Below are 15601 nucleotides of genomic sequence, written 5' to 3' on the forward strand. Positions count from 1 at the left end.
AAGATGGCACACTTGGAGGTCTGCATGGAGGGCGGGAAATGCCTAAGTGTGGGTGGAGGAGAGAGGAGAGGAAATCTGAGGGCAGTTGGGAAAAGGGGCTTCACCCTTGGAGGACGCTGGGCAGACTGGGCACAGGACGCATCATTGCACAAGCCATAAACCTCCTGTGACAGGGCATGCAAGGTGGGACACACACATGTGCCCACACACACACACAGCACATGCATGCATTGCCTGTGAAAAAAAGTCTTGCACATGCACTGTCACTCACACATGCACTTGCACACACATGCATACACACATTCAGCAGCCTCCAGCACTCAACACCAGATGCTTTATTGCTCACTGACATTTTATCCCCTTTTTGTTCTTCTTTCTCGGTTTTCCTCACTGCTGTGCGCACACACACACAATTACACTCAAACAAAGGCAAAGCTAGCAAACAACAATCTCTCCTTGACAAAATATAATTTGCGATGCGTGGCCAGCGCATTGTGGCGCAATTAAAGTTGCTTCCATTCAGCTATGCAAATAACATCCAGACAACCCTGCATACACACCAACTACCGTGCCTTCAATAGTCAGGTGGTAACTTGTGAATGTGAAGGTATGACTGACATTCTCTTTCCATCTCTCCAGAGCCACTGCGGGTCACCTTGTCTCCCAAGAATTTGAAGACAGGGATCAGCAGCACTGTCATCCTCTCCTGCGCCGTCCAGGGTTCCCCCCACTTCACTGTGTCCTGGTACCGGAACACAGAACCTGTCATACCCGATCAGCACTTTTCCATCCAGGGAGCTCACAATGAGACATTGTTCATATCTGCTGCACAAAAGAGACACTCTGGAGCTTACCAGTGCTTTGCCACGCGCAAGGCCCAGACTGCCCAGGACTTCTCCATCATACTGCTAGAAGGTGAGTACAGGAAGGCCTCTCCATGCTGGAGTACACTTATGAGAGTATTAAAAACTCTCCTGGGTTGTTATTCTGCTATCAGGGTTAAGAGTAGAATGGATCAAAAGTTTTCTTTTAACAGTTAACATGTTTCACCAAATATTCTGTAAAGTAATTATCGTATTCCCCTACTTGCATATATATTACATATATAAATATTGTAAAGAAGATCTAGTTTCATATCTGTACTGATGAAATTATTCAAACATATTTGTGCAGATAAAGAAATAAATAGATGCAGAGAAAAAACACAAAGCAGATTAATAAAATGAAACCAAGGTGTCAAAGCTTCTTCAAATTGAAGATTTGCTACATTGTGTTACTCTCCATGCAGCTTTGCTCTTTTACCAAGGTGATGTTACTCTACATTTATTTACTCTTTTATCAAATACGGTCCATCTTCTCATTTTAATCCATCTTCCCACCGTGAAGCTGATTTGAATCCAAACGCACTTAACTCCCACCTCTTGTTCCTCAGATGGCACACCCCGTATTGTTGCCTCCTTCAGTGAGAGGGTGGTGGTCCCGGGTGAACCCTTCTCCTTGATGTGCGCCGCCAAGGGAGCACCTCCTCCGACCATCACCTGGACCCTGGACGACGAGCCCGTGGCTCGAGACCTGTCGCGCGTCAGAGCCAGCCAGTACACGCTCTCCGACGGCAGCACTGTCAGCCACGTCAACGTCAGCAGCCCGCAGATTCGTGATGGAGGAGTGTATCGGTGCGCCGCACGAAACTCGGCCGGTAGCGCCGAGTACCAAGCGCGCATAAACGTAAGAGGTGCCTGTCTACTTTTCAATATCAGTCATACAGAGGCTTCTCATAGCCTGACCCCTTCCCCTTTCCTGACCCATCTCCTATCCTGTACCCTTCTATATCTCTACCTTTCTCATCTGTATATTTTCATTTGTTTTACTTATTTTTGGTCTCAGTCTTTACACGTACAGTTTATGTTAAGCATCTGCAGCAGTGGGTGTTTTGTTTCTCCGGCAGCCTCTACTGTCCTCTGTCTCATTGTCTTTCTTTCTTGAAGTCTCCTCAGGTTTACTGTTGTGTTTTCTGACTCACTGTAGCTCTGTACATGTGCCTGTGTCAATGCACACATACAAATACACACATTCAATTGAAATTCACCTATTTATCCGCCTACTGTATCTACCTGTATTCACCCTAACAAGGACACACACATAGTTAGCAGGCAGAGAAAATGTTAAAATAGAAGTTGTAGTTTAACACATGTAGAGAAAGGTTGGCTAAATGACACAAAGTGGATGTGAGACAAATGACAGGTGAAACTTTAGAGGCAACAAAAACAGATGGCTGGAGATGGAAACAAGAGAGAGAAAAGATGAAATGAGAGAAGAGGAATGTAAAAGAGAGGAGTGGAGGAGTGCCAGTGTCTGCTGGGGGAGTGAGGGTGAACTCTGGTGACAGGACTGGTGATGTCACTGTCGTCAGACGACAAAGATGAGGAGTGACACAGATGGACAGGGCTGTATCGCTGTCTCTCGCTCCCTCTCCTCTTATTTCTCTGTGCTTTGGTGAGATGTGTAGTTGTGACATGTGAGTCTGCTCTGAGCAGACATGCCCGACTGATCATTGGAGTGAGAATCAGCCCCATTGCCAGAGATCTTCAGTTTAACATGCAACGCAAACTGACACAAATACAGTCAATGAGCACACAAACACGGACACACATGAAAAAGCAGCAGCACACACACTACTATGCTCATCCGCTCACTGAAATGTGATACGCTCAACTTATCCCATTCAGTGAGCGGCCAGCAGCAAAGATCCTGAGCCACATACACGTAGTGGAACACACAGTCACAAGTATGCCAGAGCTGTGTGCGTGAACGTGTGTGTCTGCACTTGTGTTCGCGTCTGTGCGACGGTGCCACTGAATAATACATCTTTGACTCGTCAGAGCTGCGACTTCAAAGCTCAGCACGCGCTGAGAGAGGGAGGAGAGAGAGAGAGAGGTGGGGGTAGGAGGGCTGGAAAGGAGAGACAAAAACAAAGATATAAGGTGAACAGTGGTGAGAAGGTCAGAGCAGAAGTGCCGGATGATTGAGTGATAGCTCCTGGTGTCTTTCAATAATGCTAAACACATTTTTATATCTGTCTGTCTGCTTCGCTGCCCACGGCCTTCAGTCTCTGGTCTGAGGCCGATGATACATGACCAACACACTGGGGCAGTTGAGATTTTTTTTTCCTGTATTTTATTTATACTGTATCTCATAGAATGACCTTAATAGAGTTCACAGCATCATTGTTTTATAGAGCACACACAAAGAAAAACAGTGCGTTATTTATACTATGCAACCATGTAAAATGCATAATGTTTGCTCCATGCCCCACGGCGAATGAAAGCACACATATGGACACACACAGTTCATGATTACGTTGTTAAAGTCGATGGCTTCTGTGCGGGGGGGATCCTGCATGTCCCGCAGCACCCAACACAAATGTGGCAGGTGCAGGATACATTGACCATAAAACAAACGGGAAGCGGTTGGCATGAATGAAAATTCACATATGAAAATATGTGGGACGTACCCGTGCATGCAAACGTGCAACATTCCAGTCAACTGAAAGCCTTTAAAAAAACATTACAGAATAAAGTTAAGTGTTCATCCACCCACTCACTTTCCCTCCGACTGTTTAGTTTTCTCTTTTTAGATTACTAATGCTGTGTGTCACATTAAATGTTCGTTTAAATGCCAGTTGCGTAAAATAAAGTTGCCATCACTAATCCAATCTGACCTGTAAAGAACGGCACTCCTGTGTTTCTGCATCTAGTTATTAGTCTGTTATCAGGAGGAACAGCATGAATCACCTGTAGACTGTAAATTTACATCCACTTCCACAACTTTTTAAAGGTATTTTTGAGGCTTATTTGTAGTTCACATCTTTTAATGATGATAATAATAATAATATATGCTTTATTCATTTAGCACATTTCAAAACACTGTGTGTGTTTCACAATGAATGACAAACAAAAACAATAATATTCCTCTGGTAGCTTCAGCTTCAGCTGCTGTGGAACTGTATTTCCGAAGACCTGCATGTGTCTGGGACATGTAGGACAAAGCTGCAGATTTAAAGCTGCTTTTTAATATTAAATCTAGACATTTTAAACTTTCTCTCTCCCTCTACCCCTACATGCTTTTCTTCCTCTTCTGCCCCTTCCCCCCTTCCCAACTCCCTCCCCTTATATTCCTAAAATTCCACGACCTGCTCCTGACACCATCAACTAATGATCTTCTTTTTTTCCCTTTTCTCTACCTCTGCTCAACCTATCTGCTCATCCCTCCATCCGTCTGCCTGTGTCTCTCTCTCTCTCTCCCTCCCTCTCTGTCTCTCTCTGTCTCCTTCCCTCGCTCCCATCAGGTCCCCCAAGGATTCGGCCCATGAAGAACATCACGGCAGTGGCAGGAAGAAATACTTTTATAAACTGCCGGGTGATTGGGTATCCTTACTACTCAATCAACTGGTACAAGGAGGGACTTCTGCTGCCTGATAACCATCGACAGGTGGGGTTTTCTACACTTCTGCTCAAAGACAGTGCGCAGAGCTTTTTTCCCCTGTCGTATACACTGTAAAGCTTGTATATAGAGGGTTATTTAAAGAGTCATTGGGTCTTTGTTGCATGTCTTCACCTATTTTACCATTTCTATCTGGTAAATAAAGGGCTCAAAACGTAATATATATACACCTATACAAAATATATATCAAAAAATATTATTACCTTATAATTAGTTATTGTATAGTGTTAGCCAGTGTCCTAAAACACCTGTGAAGTGAATTTTGGACAATGGCAGGGCAATAGTTTTGTCTCACTAATTTCATCTTATAGAAAAAAATTTACTTTTGTATTCCATTAAACATTTAACGTGTTATAGTTTACGTTTTACGTAACACTATGCAATCAGACAAATATGCTCTCATGTTTATACAAACCAATGCTCAAGCAAGCACATAAAGAGTTTTGCTGCCAGACACACAATGGTAATGGCCTCTGACTTCTATCGTCCCTGTGAGCCACTTTTATTGCATCGTATATTATATATTACAATATTTTATGTTTCGCTAGGAAGGCACAGAGCATATCAAAGGGGCTTCTTTTTGCAACAGCGTTTTAATATTAGGATCCACCCAGTTTAGATTCACAGTCTTGTCAGCTGTTAAGAAGAGAAAGCGTGTCGCATTTCTGCATCTACCAATGCTGATGTCTGCTCAGGTGGTGTACGAGAACGGGACTCTGAAGCTCAGCGATGTTCAGAAGGGGATGGACGAGGGGGCCTACGTCTGCAGCGTGCTCATCCAACCACAGCTGTTCATCACGCAGACTGTTTATGTCACTGTCAAAGGTCAGTTAGAGTTTCTCATATTTTTTTACTCATTGTTTTCCCTCCACAAAAAGTCATGTAGATGGCATAACACAAGAGCGCAAATGAACTTGTGTGAATTGGTGTAGACCTTTTTGCATTTAGCATTATTTTATGGCAATAATGTGAATCCACTGTGTGTAAAATAGTGTAGAATTGTAATTTATATGTGTGTAGCTTTGTTTTACTGTGTCATTGAAGGCAGTGGAAACAGAGTCATTGTAAAAGGGATGCAGAGTGAGTACGACTGCTTTGGAGCGGGAGGATGTTATTGTAACAGAGGGAGAGGAAAGAAGGAAGCTGTATGCATTGCCTCTAATAACCCCTGATTAAGGGGCGGAGTGGCCTAGTGTGCTCTCTCAACCACTCAGCAATTACATGAAGCAGGAGTGCTATTGTATAAGATTTGCGTGTGTGTGTGTATTCTGCATGTCAGTCTGTATGTTATTTCGCTCTGCTCTCTGCAGCATTAGCATGACATGTTTGTTTTACGACGTCGTCGAGTGTGAGTCTGGGTTGTGATTGTGTGTTTCTTAACATTAGCAGATGTGTGAAATTTTGTGGTACTTGTCAGTGGTCTTTGTGGAGCATTATCCATGCACATTCAAGCATGTGTGTGTGCATGTGTGCTTTTAATGCACATGTGCACATTCGCGGCGTGTGGGTGCAGGTATGTGCTTGTATGAATGTGTGCTCGTCAGGTCTCTGATTTAATTAGATGAATTTTAACGAGGCCCAGATTAAATCCCCCAGATGTCTCAGCTGTAACCCCCACCACCACCACCTTCCCCCCTCCCGTACTCCAAAACCACCTCCGCTGGTCTCCATGGCAACGCCACTCTTCCCCCTGTGGATGAGGCTCTAATTAGAGCAGCTATTATGGGCTGGCTTTAGCAGGGCAGGGCGGGGTGGAGTTGAGGGGTTGGTAGGGGGGCATCAGTCGGCTGCGGAGTGGGTAGTGGGCTAGCTGGCCAGGCTGTGGTGGTGGTGGGGGTCCAGGCTTAGAGGAGAGATATAGGAAAGCAGGTTCATGATCACCTACAGTCAAACAGATGGATGAACCAGTTGTTGACCAGTCAGACTTCCAGAGATCGAACTGTGTTTTTGTCTCCCCCTCTGTTTCTCCTTCTCTCCACCTCAATCACTCTCCCACCCCATGTCCTCTCGATGCCCCCGAATCTTCAAATCTGTGTGTCTACCCATATTCTCCTGTGCCTTCACATCTGACTTTATCTCTGTTCTTCCATCCTTCACTTATTCATATCTGCCTCAAATCTCCGTCTTCACCTTTTACTTACCCTACTCATTTATACAACCCCGTTTTCATTTTATCTTTTTCCTTTATATCTATTCCCTCTCTGCCTTATTCTGTCTTCTCTCTATCTACTGTATCCTTTATTTCACCCTGTTGCCTATACTTCCCAATATCTCCCTCACTCGCCTTTTCATCATATATTTCCTCGACTTGATCTGTCTGTTCTATCTGTTTTACTCATCTCCTTTTATCTCACTTCTTCTACTTTGTCCCTGCTACATTTCTATTTACTCTCCCTTCCTCTCTACACATCTCGCCCTCTGTCACTATCCTTCCTTCACGTCTCTTTCTCTCAGTTCCTCCACTGATCCAGCCATTTGACTTTCCGCCGACTTCCATCGGTAAATTGATGTACATCGCCTGTGTGGTGTCGTCTGGAGACATGCCCATTCGCATCACGTGGCGCAAAGACGGGCAAGAGATCGTACCCTCTTCGGGCATCACGATCGACACAAAGGAGTTCATGAGTTCCCTCCAAATCTCCAAGGTGTCGCTCAAACACAACGGCAACTACACCTGCATTGCCAGCAACGACGCTGCCACTGTCAGCACAGAGAGGCAGCTCACAGTCACTGGTAAGAAAGTACAGGAGTGTGACAGAAAAGGAAAAGGGTTGTTCTAAAAGAGCACTGCAGTGATTTAGTGTTTAAAATATGGTCAAAAATGAAGCAGCAGAGGATTTGATGGAAAAAAGGTGAAAGAAAAGCACACAATTCTTTTGGGATTTAAAACTCTACCACTAAATTGAATAATGTTACAGTATTAATATAATTGTCAATATCTTATATCAAAAAATAGAATATAACCTTGTCTCCAGTCTAAGTTGAGTATCAAATCCTGGAAATCATGTTATAATATATGTAACAAAATGAAAAAATGCTCAAGAGGGACATACTAACAAATTTAAAAAAGTGATATTCACCAGCAGGGGACTTTAAATTGAGTGCAGCGGTCAGTATCGGTCGTGATGTTTTTTTAAATACAGCTAACCACAATATGGTTTTAGTGTAGCGAGCTTTTTGTCTTTTTCTTCATCTTCCCCTCTCCTCTTCCTCCAGTGCCTCCTCGATTTGTGGTGCAGCCCAACAACCAGGACGGGATCTATGGGAAGGCAGGGATCCTGAACTGTTCTGTTGATGGATACCCTCCTCCCAAGGTCATGTGGAAGCATGCCAAAGGAACCCTAGGTACAGAACCCATCTCTCATTCTTCACATATGTACTGTGATGTATTTGTATATTAATCATATACTGTCTGAAAATCAATTCTCCTGCAATTCAAGTGTTGCCGGCTGCTGTAACATAATCATCTGTCCCTGTTGCCCGTCTCTCTTTATGTCCAGCAGGGATCGGGAACCCGCAGCAGTACCACCCTGTGCCTCTGACAGGCCGCATTCAGATCATGGGCAACGGCTCTCTGCTCATCAGACACGTCCTGGAAGAGGATCGCGGCTTCTACCTGTGTCAAGCCTCCAACGGGGTGGGCTCTGACATAAGCAAAAGCATGGTTCTCACCGTTAAAAGTGAGTATACTAACCTGCAAAGGCTAATGTATTGGAGTGTGACTTTTTTTATTCACGCCGCAGACGATTCGGAGCAGGGCCATCTAGGATGCTCCAGTGCTCCTGATTTATCTTCACACGCTTGCAAACCGCGTCGAACCAATGAGCCAGCTCGTACTGTGCTCTGTGGGCCTAAACACACACACACACACACACACACAGTGATAAACTGATGGAGCTAAGGTGAACGTGGACATAAGAGTAAAAAAAACAGTGAGAGAGGGGTGTTTGTGTGTGTGTGCACGTTAAGCAATAGGCAGCATCTGAGCGATTGATCTTTTGACTCTTGGGATCTGTCTACAGACAATCAAAAACACTTTGAGCTTAATCATTATCTGCAATCAATCTCCATCCTGCCCTGCTGTCAGTAATACCCCGTGTGATGCAATGTGAAAATATACACACACACACACACGTGTGAACATCATGTAGAGCAGTGTATGAGTCCAGTATCCTTTATATCAGAGATGAGAGATGTTCAAGCTTAATTTCTTGATCCTTTTGTCTCGTGCTTATGCAGACAGACACATAACCAGGTGCACATATATACATTAGCTAGTTTTACTATCTCAGGGTTGCCCCCCTCTCTCTCTTCCTCTCTCTCTTCCTCTCTCTCTTCCTCTCTCTCTTCCTCTCTCTCTTCCTCTTGCTCTTTCTGGTGTTAGTGTTATTGATTGAACCGTTCCTCTCCCCTGCTTCCCTCAATTCTGTCTGTTTCGCTCAGTGGAGAGGGAGGAAAAGAGGGAGGGTGAGATGAATAAGTGATGAAAACAAAACAGCCGAACCCTCCTCAGATCGATATTGTGTGTGCGCAAGTGTGCATGTGTGTGTTTGTGCGGAAGAGGTTGTGTCTGTTTAGCCAGAGAGCATGGGTGATTTTGTGTGTAGAGTGTACACGAACGGTAGAGTGTATCGTTCCTGCCTCTTCATTCACCTAGACCCCAATGTTAACTATTGGAGAATGAGAGAGGAGGTTTATTGACTTTACCTCATTGACCATAGCTCTTCATTACTCTGCTGCAATGGAACTTGGCCACTCGGAGCTCCACCTCTTTAACTGCCAACCGTCCTACCCTTCTCTCCTCCACTCTTTCACTCTGTTCTGCCTTTCCACTTAAACTCTGCTTATTATCCACTTACTCCTTTCTTTTCCTCCGTCCCCCTTCCCTCTACTATCTGCCTCTGTCATCTAATATCCTTCTCATCAATATGTTTACTGTCACCGTTCTTCCCCATTTGTCCTCACGTTGTCCTCCTCTCACACGTTTCTCATCTCCTTTCAGTCCCTGCGATGATCACGAGTCACCCCAACACCACCATGGCGAAGAAGGGTCACATGAAGGAGCTGAACTGCACGGCCAGGGGAGAATGGCCCATCATCATCCGCTGGGAGAGAGGCGACACGGTCATTGACCCTGACCGCAACCCCCGATACTCCATTACCACCAGTCCTAATGAGAAGACCGACGAGGTGTTGTCTACACTCAAGGTAAGAAACACTTATCTAGTTGTTGAAATCAGACCAGAGCGAGTTTATGACTCTTACTCGGCTGACAAATAGATTGTCAGTTTTCTCGTTTTGTCTGTTTGGAGCTCTGAGTCAAGGCACGGCGTGTAAAGCTCACTCTACTGTGAACTTTTGTACTTTCATTGCCTGAGGTGCATAGAAAAAGGTTGAGATTAGAAAGAATCCATTAACATCAGTCAGCGTGTTGCTGAAGGTTGGCACCAATCATGGCCAATCACATCACATCTTCCAATTGTTTGACATCTGTTCTTCCCACTGTGTGCAAGTGTGAATATATAGTTCCCCAAATGTTATGCAGAGAAAATATTAAATCCATGTTTCTGGACATTTTGAAAGACACCATGTTATGATTCATGACATCCACAAGTTCCACATCTCTACTATATTTAAAAATGAGAATACTGTACTCTGTAATGCAGCAGTTCTAACCTTGAGATTTTCTGATAGATGGTCAACACTCACACACTGCTGGCACAGCTGTCAGGGGCAATTTGGGGGTTCAGTGTCCTGCCCAATTAAGGGCACGGAATGGAGGGGCCTGGGCATCAAACCACCACCCTACGAATCAAGGCATTGCCAGTGGATTTGGGACCTTTTACCCTGGTTTGAAAGTCTGTCTATGTCAAAGTAGAGTCTTCAGATAAAACATACACTGGACCTGTGACTTTCAATTGATTTTACCTGTAGTTATTTATCAAACATTAACATTTCTGGCTGTTATTATTGTTGACACATCAAATGTCAATTTTAAAGAATGTACATATTTGAACTTCTCATGAGGGCTGTGGAACAGGGGTTGGAGCGGGTTGTCAACTGACCAGAGTGTCTGTGGTTTGATCCATGCTCCTCCAGTCTGCATTCCGAAGTGTTCTGAACCCCAGCTGTGCCGACAGTATGAATGGTGTGCGATAGAAAAATGTGCTGCGTATAGAGGTGGTGTATTAATGTGAATAGGAGAATGATGCTTGTACTGTAAAGAGCTTTGAGTAGAAGACTAGAAAAGGGCTGTTTGATGACTCATCCTGCACTCAAGGGCTTTTACTAATTTTGTGTCCAATGATAATGCTTCCTCAACTCCCTCCCCGTGACTATAAATTCTGCCTGTTACCAACTGGAGCACAGGAACCTACACTGTCTGATTCATCAGCAAGGAGTCCTTGACAATAGAGAGCTGGCTGTCGTCATGACTGTACTTCTACTTACTACAACTGGGTGGCATGACGTACATTCAGTGCTATTGGCTACTTTAGATGCCAATCATTATTTATGACAATTTCCCCTATAGTCTTTTTTTATTTTATTTTTTTAAATCGACAAGCTTAAGTGGAATGAAATAGCACTCTCGAATTTCTTGGGGTCTTTAAAGTAAAGGTAAAGCATGCATGAATGAGGTAGATTTGGTTACACGCTTACTAGTCAAAGTAAGACACATAGCACAGAGGGTCTGTCAAGCAAATTGCACTTTCGATGTTTTTCAAGCATGTAGGTAAATTTGAAATTTTGAAAATTTGAAAACTGAATATTGAAACCCCTCCCAAAAAACTCTCACTTCTCCAAATCACAAGTCTGTACTTTACATAGTTTGGCTTCACCCAGTCAGAGCTGTTTGTCTCTATCTACCTTTCTCACTACAGCTAAAGCCAGCCGAGCGTGAGGATTCAGTCTTCTTCTCCTGTCACGCCATCAACTCTTACGGAGAAGGACGAGGCCTTATCCAGCTCACCGTGCAAGGTAACCATTCCTGCACATATGCATGTAGGGTTACATCTTCTCTTCATATGTTATATATGTCCCTCTTTTCCATCCAAATCCGTCTCCTTTTTTTTGCTGCTACCTTTCCCTCCATTGTCTTGCCTCCTTTCCTTTGTTCACACTCTCTCTTTCAAACCCTCAGAGCCCCCAGACCCTCCAGAGCTGGAGGTGAGAGAAGTCAAGGATCGCAGTATGAACCTCAGGTGGACACAGAGATTTGACGGGAACAGCATCATTACTTCCTATGATATTGAGTATAAGAACAAGACAGGTGGGTAAAGACTATATTGCTTGTTTTTTAAGAAAATAAATAAGTAAATTGGGACAAAATCCTACACTAATGATGCTTTTTTTCCTGTTAGCTGACTGCCAGTGTCAAATTTCAAAAAGCTACATTTTTGAAGAATTTTGAGAAAATACAAATCCTTTAATGCATCAAAGTGTTTTTTGAAGTGGGAAAATGATTGCAAACTGCACAACTCAAAATGAAAAACAACACTTAACTATTTTACTCCTCGTCTTTGTCAGATACCTGGGAGCTGAAGCACGCCACTCGAAACATCTCCCCCACCAACAATCAGGCCAACATTGTGGACCTTCACCCCGCCTCCGTCTACAGCATCCGCATGTACTCCTACAACGCCATTGGAAAGAGCGAGGCCAGTAAGGAGCTCACTATCAGCACAGAGGAAGCACGTAAGTTGCTAGTCAGCACTGATGTGTTGTTTTTCACCTCTGCCATGTTTTCACCCCTGTCCGTTTGTTTGTTCGTGAGCAAGAGGTTAGATGCAAAAACTACAAAACGCATGACCACAAAACTTGGTGGGAGGATGTCGTATAGAAGAAAACAACCCTTGAATTTAGAAGATTTAGAGATTTCTCAGGTTATAATTCTTGGATCTTAACATAAAAAAAGAGCATATTTAGGGGACTGGTTTCCATTTGTGTGTGCAATTTGGTGCAGCTTGATTAAATTCATCCGATCTCGGATTATCGGGACCTGGCAGAGGTATGCGCTCTTCTGAGTGCCATTCTTGTTTTCTTATGTAAATGTGAGCAAATTAACTCTTCCCTTCTTCTGCATGTGGTGACACTGACATCTGTCCTTGAATAAGCATTTTGTATAAAAAATCTACTTTAGTGAAATGAAAAAAAAAAAAAAGAAATCCTTGAACATTGTTGACCAGAATATTTTACGGTCATGAAACAAAGCCACAGAATATTTGTTTGAGAGCACCAGACTTCCTCCACCTCAACCCCTTTGTCTGTGTCTCTCTCTGCAGAGCCGGATGGTCCTCCAATGGAAGTGATCCTGCAGCCTGTGACCTCTCAGAGTATCAGAGTCACCTGGAAGGTAAAGGTTTAAAATTATTTATATTCTAACCTTTTTGTCCGGATCCATCTTCAGTGTATTAAGGTGATCATGCACCATATGAGTGATCAATACAGTCTGATGTGAGTATTGTCCCATCTTATTACATCCATCAGGCTCCCAGGAAAGAGCTACAGAATGGCGTGATCCGCGGCTACCAGATCGGTTACAGGGAGAACGGCCCCGGCAGTAACGGCCAGTACAGCATCGTGGAGATGAAGGCCACTGGAGACAGTGAGGTCTACACGCTGGACAATCTGAAGAAGTTTGCTCAGTATGGTGTCGTCGTCCAGGCCTTCAACAGAGCCGGCACAGGGCCCTCGAGCTCAGAGATCAATGCCACAACACTGGAAGATGGTGAGAGTCACAATAAGCCACACATGTACAGCATAAAGTATCTCAGCAGGCCTTTTTCTTAGTCTGGCTCTGAATGTAAATGTGGGCAAATTAAAGCATAACTTAACCCATATGTTTTGGCTGAAGTACCTTTCTCTGGAAATTTAAAAAATGCATTTCGAACCCAGTGCAGGGAGGCGGGACTAAGGCACGGCAACTCCCTCATCCCCCATCTTACTCACATGCAACATTAGCTTGTAAAGTTGTATCTGTATCTATCTGTATCTATTTTTGTTGCAAATGTTTGAAGTAGAGGATTTCTCACCTACGGAGTTTCTTGATGGCGAAGACCATGGTCATCCTAAGCCATCCTGAACTGCTCGCCTAGTTAGCTGGTGCTGGGACAGCCAGGGCTGAAGCAACAAATTCTTGAGCGGGTGGTGGTGGTGGCCAAGGGCGGCCCACCTTTGATTAGAGGGTGTTAACCTTTGCAAATATATATATAAATAGAGAAATCCTGAGCTATTGACGCTTCATAAGCATTGGCCCTCAAAGGTTGGTTTGAAACAATAGATGGTATTATGAGCCATGTTCAATACATAAATTTAGATTCTTATATAAAAGTAATATATGATATTAAAGGCAGCATTAATGTATTTCAAAGAAAAGTTCAAGTTTCAAGTTGCATGTTGCAGCTGAACACCCCTCACCTCACCCTCCCCTTCCAAATATGACAGAGAACCTGTGGTAGCCTTCAGTTGTCATAACAACTCAAAAGATATTTAGTTTGTCCTGTTTGGACGACAGTAAAAAACATGGCAGCTTTCGTAGAGAGGACCCCCTCAATGTAGATATAAAGTATTTTAATATAAAGGACCAATTCTAGGGTAAAGAAAACAACAATTTGTACAGTGTTGATGAAACACACTCGTGAAAACATCATGAGGATTATTTTATATTCAATTTTTGCCAATAGATCCCTTTCTCCTAAATCTTACACACTGGACCTTTAAGTGACTAACAGAAATACAGTAAGCTTAACAGCAGGATGCATTATACCCAGCAGAAGAGTAATCTGTCAGTCCTGTGAAATATCAGCCTCCTTCTGTTTTGGCTTTGATTCCCACTTACAGCACTTTTTTCCATTGCAATTGTTCTTTTTGCTTTCTCACTGTCTGATCTCTGCTTTGTAACCTAAAATTACTACTTTCCCTCTCTGCTCTCAACAAGAATGAAGCTGGCAGCACCAATTAAACATTTTTTTTTTTTTTTTTTTTTTACAAACCTCAAGGACAGATAGTCTCATAGACACATTCAGCAGCTGTGCAGAGAGGTTGGAGTGATCCATGTGGAGGTCTTGCCATACAGCGTGATGGCTAAGGGGGCAGATAAGCTCAATGTTGAGTGACTGAATGGATGAAATAAAGAGTGACTGCCTTAAATAAAAATGCTCTCAGGGAGCAAACACCTCATCTGCTGCACAATCCTGTATTTAGAATTTTTTTAATTCATCTGTGAGGCTGTGAGTACGTTTGACGAAAGCCAGTCTTTTCTCACTTTTACAGTTGTAGAAAGAAAGCTGCAACCATTACAATAGACCAAGCAACAGCCCATTCCAAACAACATTACAGGTTTAGAATTGGTGCTGTACCACTATTCTAAATAAAATCCACTTGATATGAAGAAGCGTACGACAAGTGTTATGTGAGGTTTGAGGCGTCTTGTGGGAGAGACAGAAGGGGTGGGTGCAAAGCAGTGAACCAGTGGGACAACTGACTTCTGCATTATCCTACTGGACCTCATTTAGTTTGTTTGTGCATCAGCCTTGTCTCTCAAAGGCTTTAATTTACTAAGCAAGAGAACTTTTCCTTTTATTCATTTATTGACCAATATTTTCTAAGCAGGCTGCATGAATCGACTCTTGGCCTCTGAGGAGCAGTAGAAATCCAAAACAATTTGACAGAGATGAGTACTGTTCAAAGAAAAAAGTCTGAATTTTTTTCTCTCATGAAATATTTTACATTTTTACGAGGCGGTTATATTTTCACCCCTCTCTGTCCTCCGCCTGTCTTTTGTTTTTTGTATATGAACGTAATTACACCAAAACACTTGATGATTATCATGAAACCTGGTGGAATGATGTGATATGAGTCACCCATTAAATTTGGGTGCGGATGCAGGTTTTCTTTTTTCACTCTCTTTAATATCGCAAGATAAAGCATTTTTCAAGATTTTCGTCATTTTCCCAGAAAATAATTCATGAATCTTGATCAAGTGAATCAGGCACGCTTAGGGAACTTACTACGATTGTGTAAAATTTGGTGCAGTTTTATTGAATTTAAGGGGGCTGCTGGGCCATGGGGAGATATGCGCTTTACTGAGTGCCATTCTTTA

General features: G+C 43.3%; 1 protein-coding gene across 3 annotated transcripts in view; it reads left to right on the forward strand.

Annotated features, from left to right (window-relative positions):
• The window catches only part of dscaml1 (Down syndrome cell adhesion molecule like 1), a 98428-nt gene that overhangs the window by 60054 nt on the left and 22773 nt on the right, over positions 1-15601 (forward strand). Inside the window, exons 6-18 of one of the 3 annotated variants that reach the window (XM_069534362.1) lie at positions 640-915; positions 1433-1732; positions 4346-4488; positions 5196-5325; positions 6955-7233; positions 7717-7845; positions 8001-8180; positions 9503-9708; positions 11382-11478; positions 11642-11770; positions 12028-12195; positions 12783-12853; positions 12988-13228. In XM_069534362.1, the coding sequence (XP_069390463.1) occupies positions 640-915; positions 1433-1732; positions 4346-4488; positions 5196-5325; positions 6955-7233; positions 7717-7845; positions 8001-8180; positions 9503-9708; positions 11382-11478; positions 11642-11770; positions 12028-12195; positions 12783-12853; positions 12988-13228 (2349 nt within the window). Of the gene's footprint in view, positions 1-639; positions 916-1432; positions 1733-4345; positions 4489-5195; positions 5326-6954; positions 7234-7716; positions 7846-8000; positions 8181-9502; positions 9709-11381; positions 11479-11641; positions 11771-12027; positions 12196-12782; positions 12854-12987; positions 13229-15601 lie in introns of those variants that run through there. The other 2 variants (XM_069534363.1, XR_011244536.1) reach the window with 2 other exon arrangements.

The sequence above is a fragment of the Paralichthys olivaceus genome, chromosome 11 (assembly GCF_024713975.1).
Source record: "Paralichthys olivaceus isolate ysfri-2021 chromosome 11, ASM2471397v2, whole genome shotgun sequence".
In the NCBI taxonomy this organism is placed as follows: domain Eukaryota; kingdom Metazoa; phylum Chordata; class Actinopteri; order Pleuronectiformes; family Paralichthyidae; genus Paralichthys; species Paralichthys olivaceus.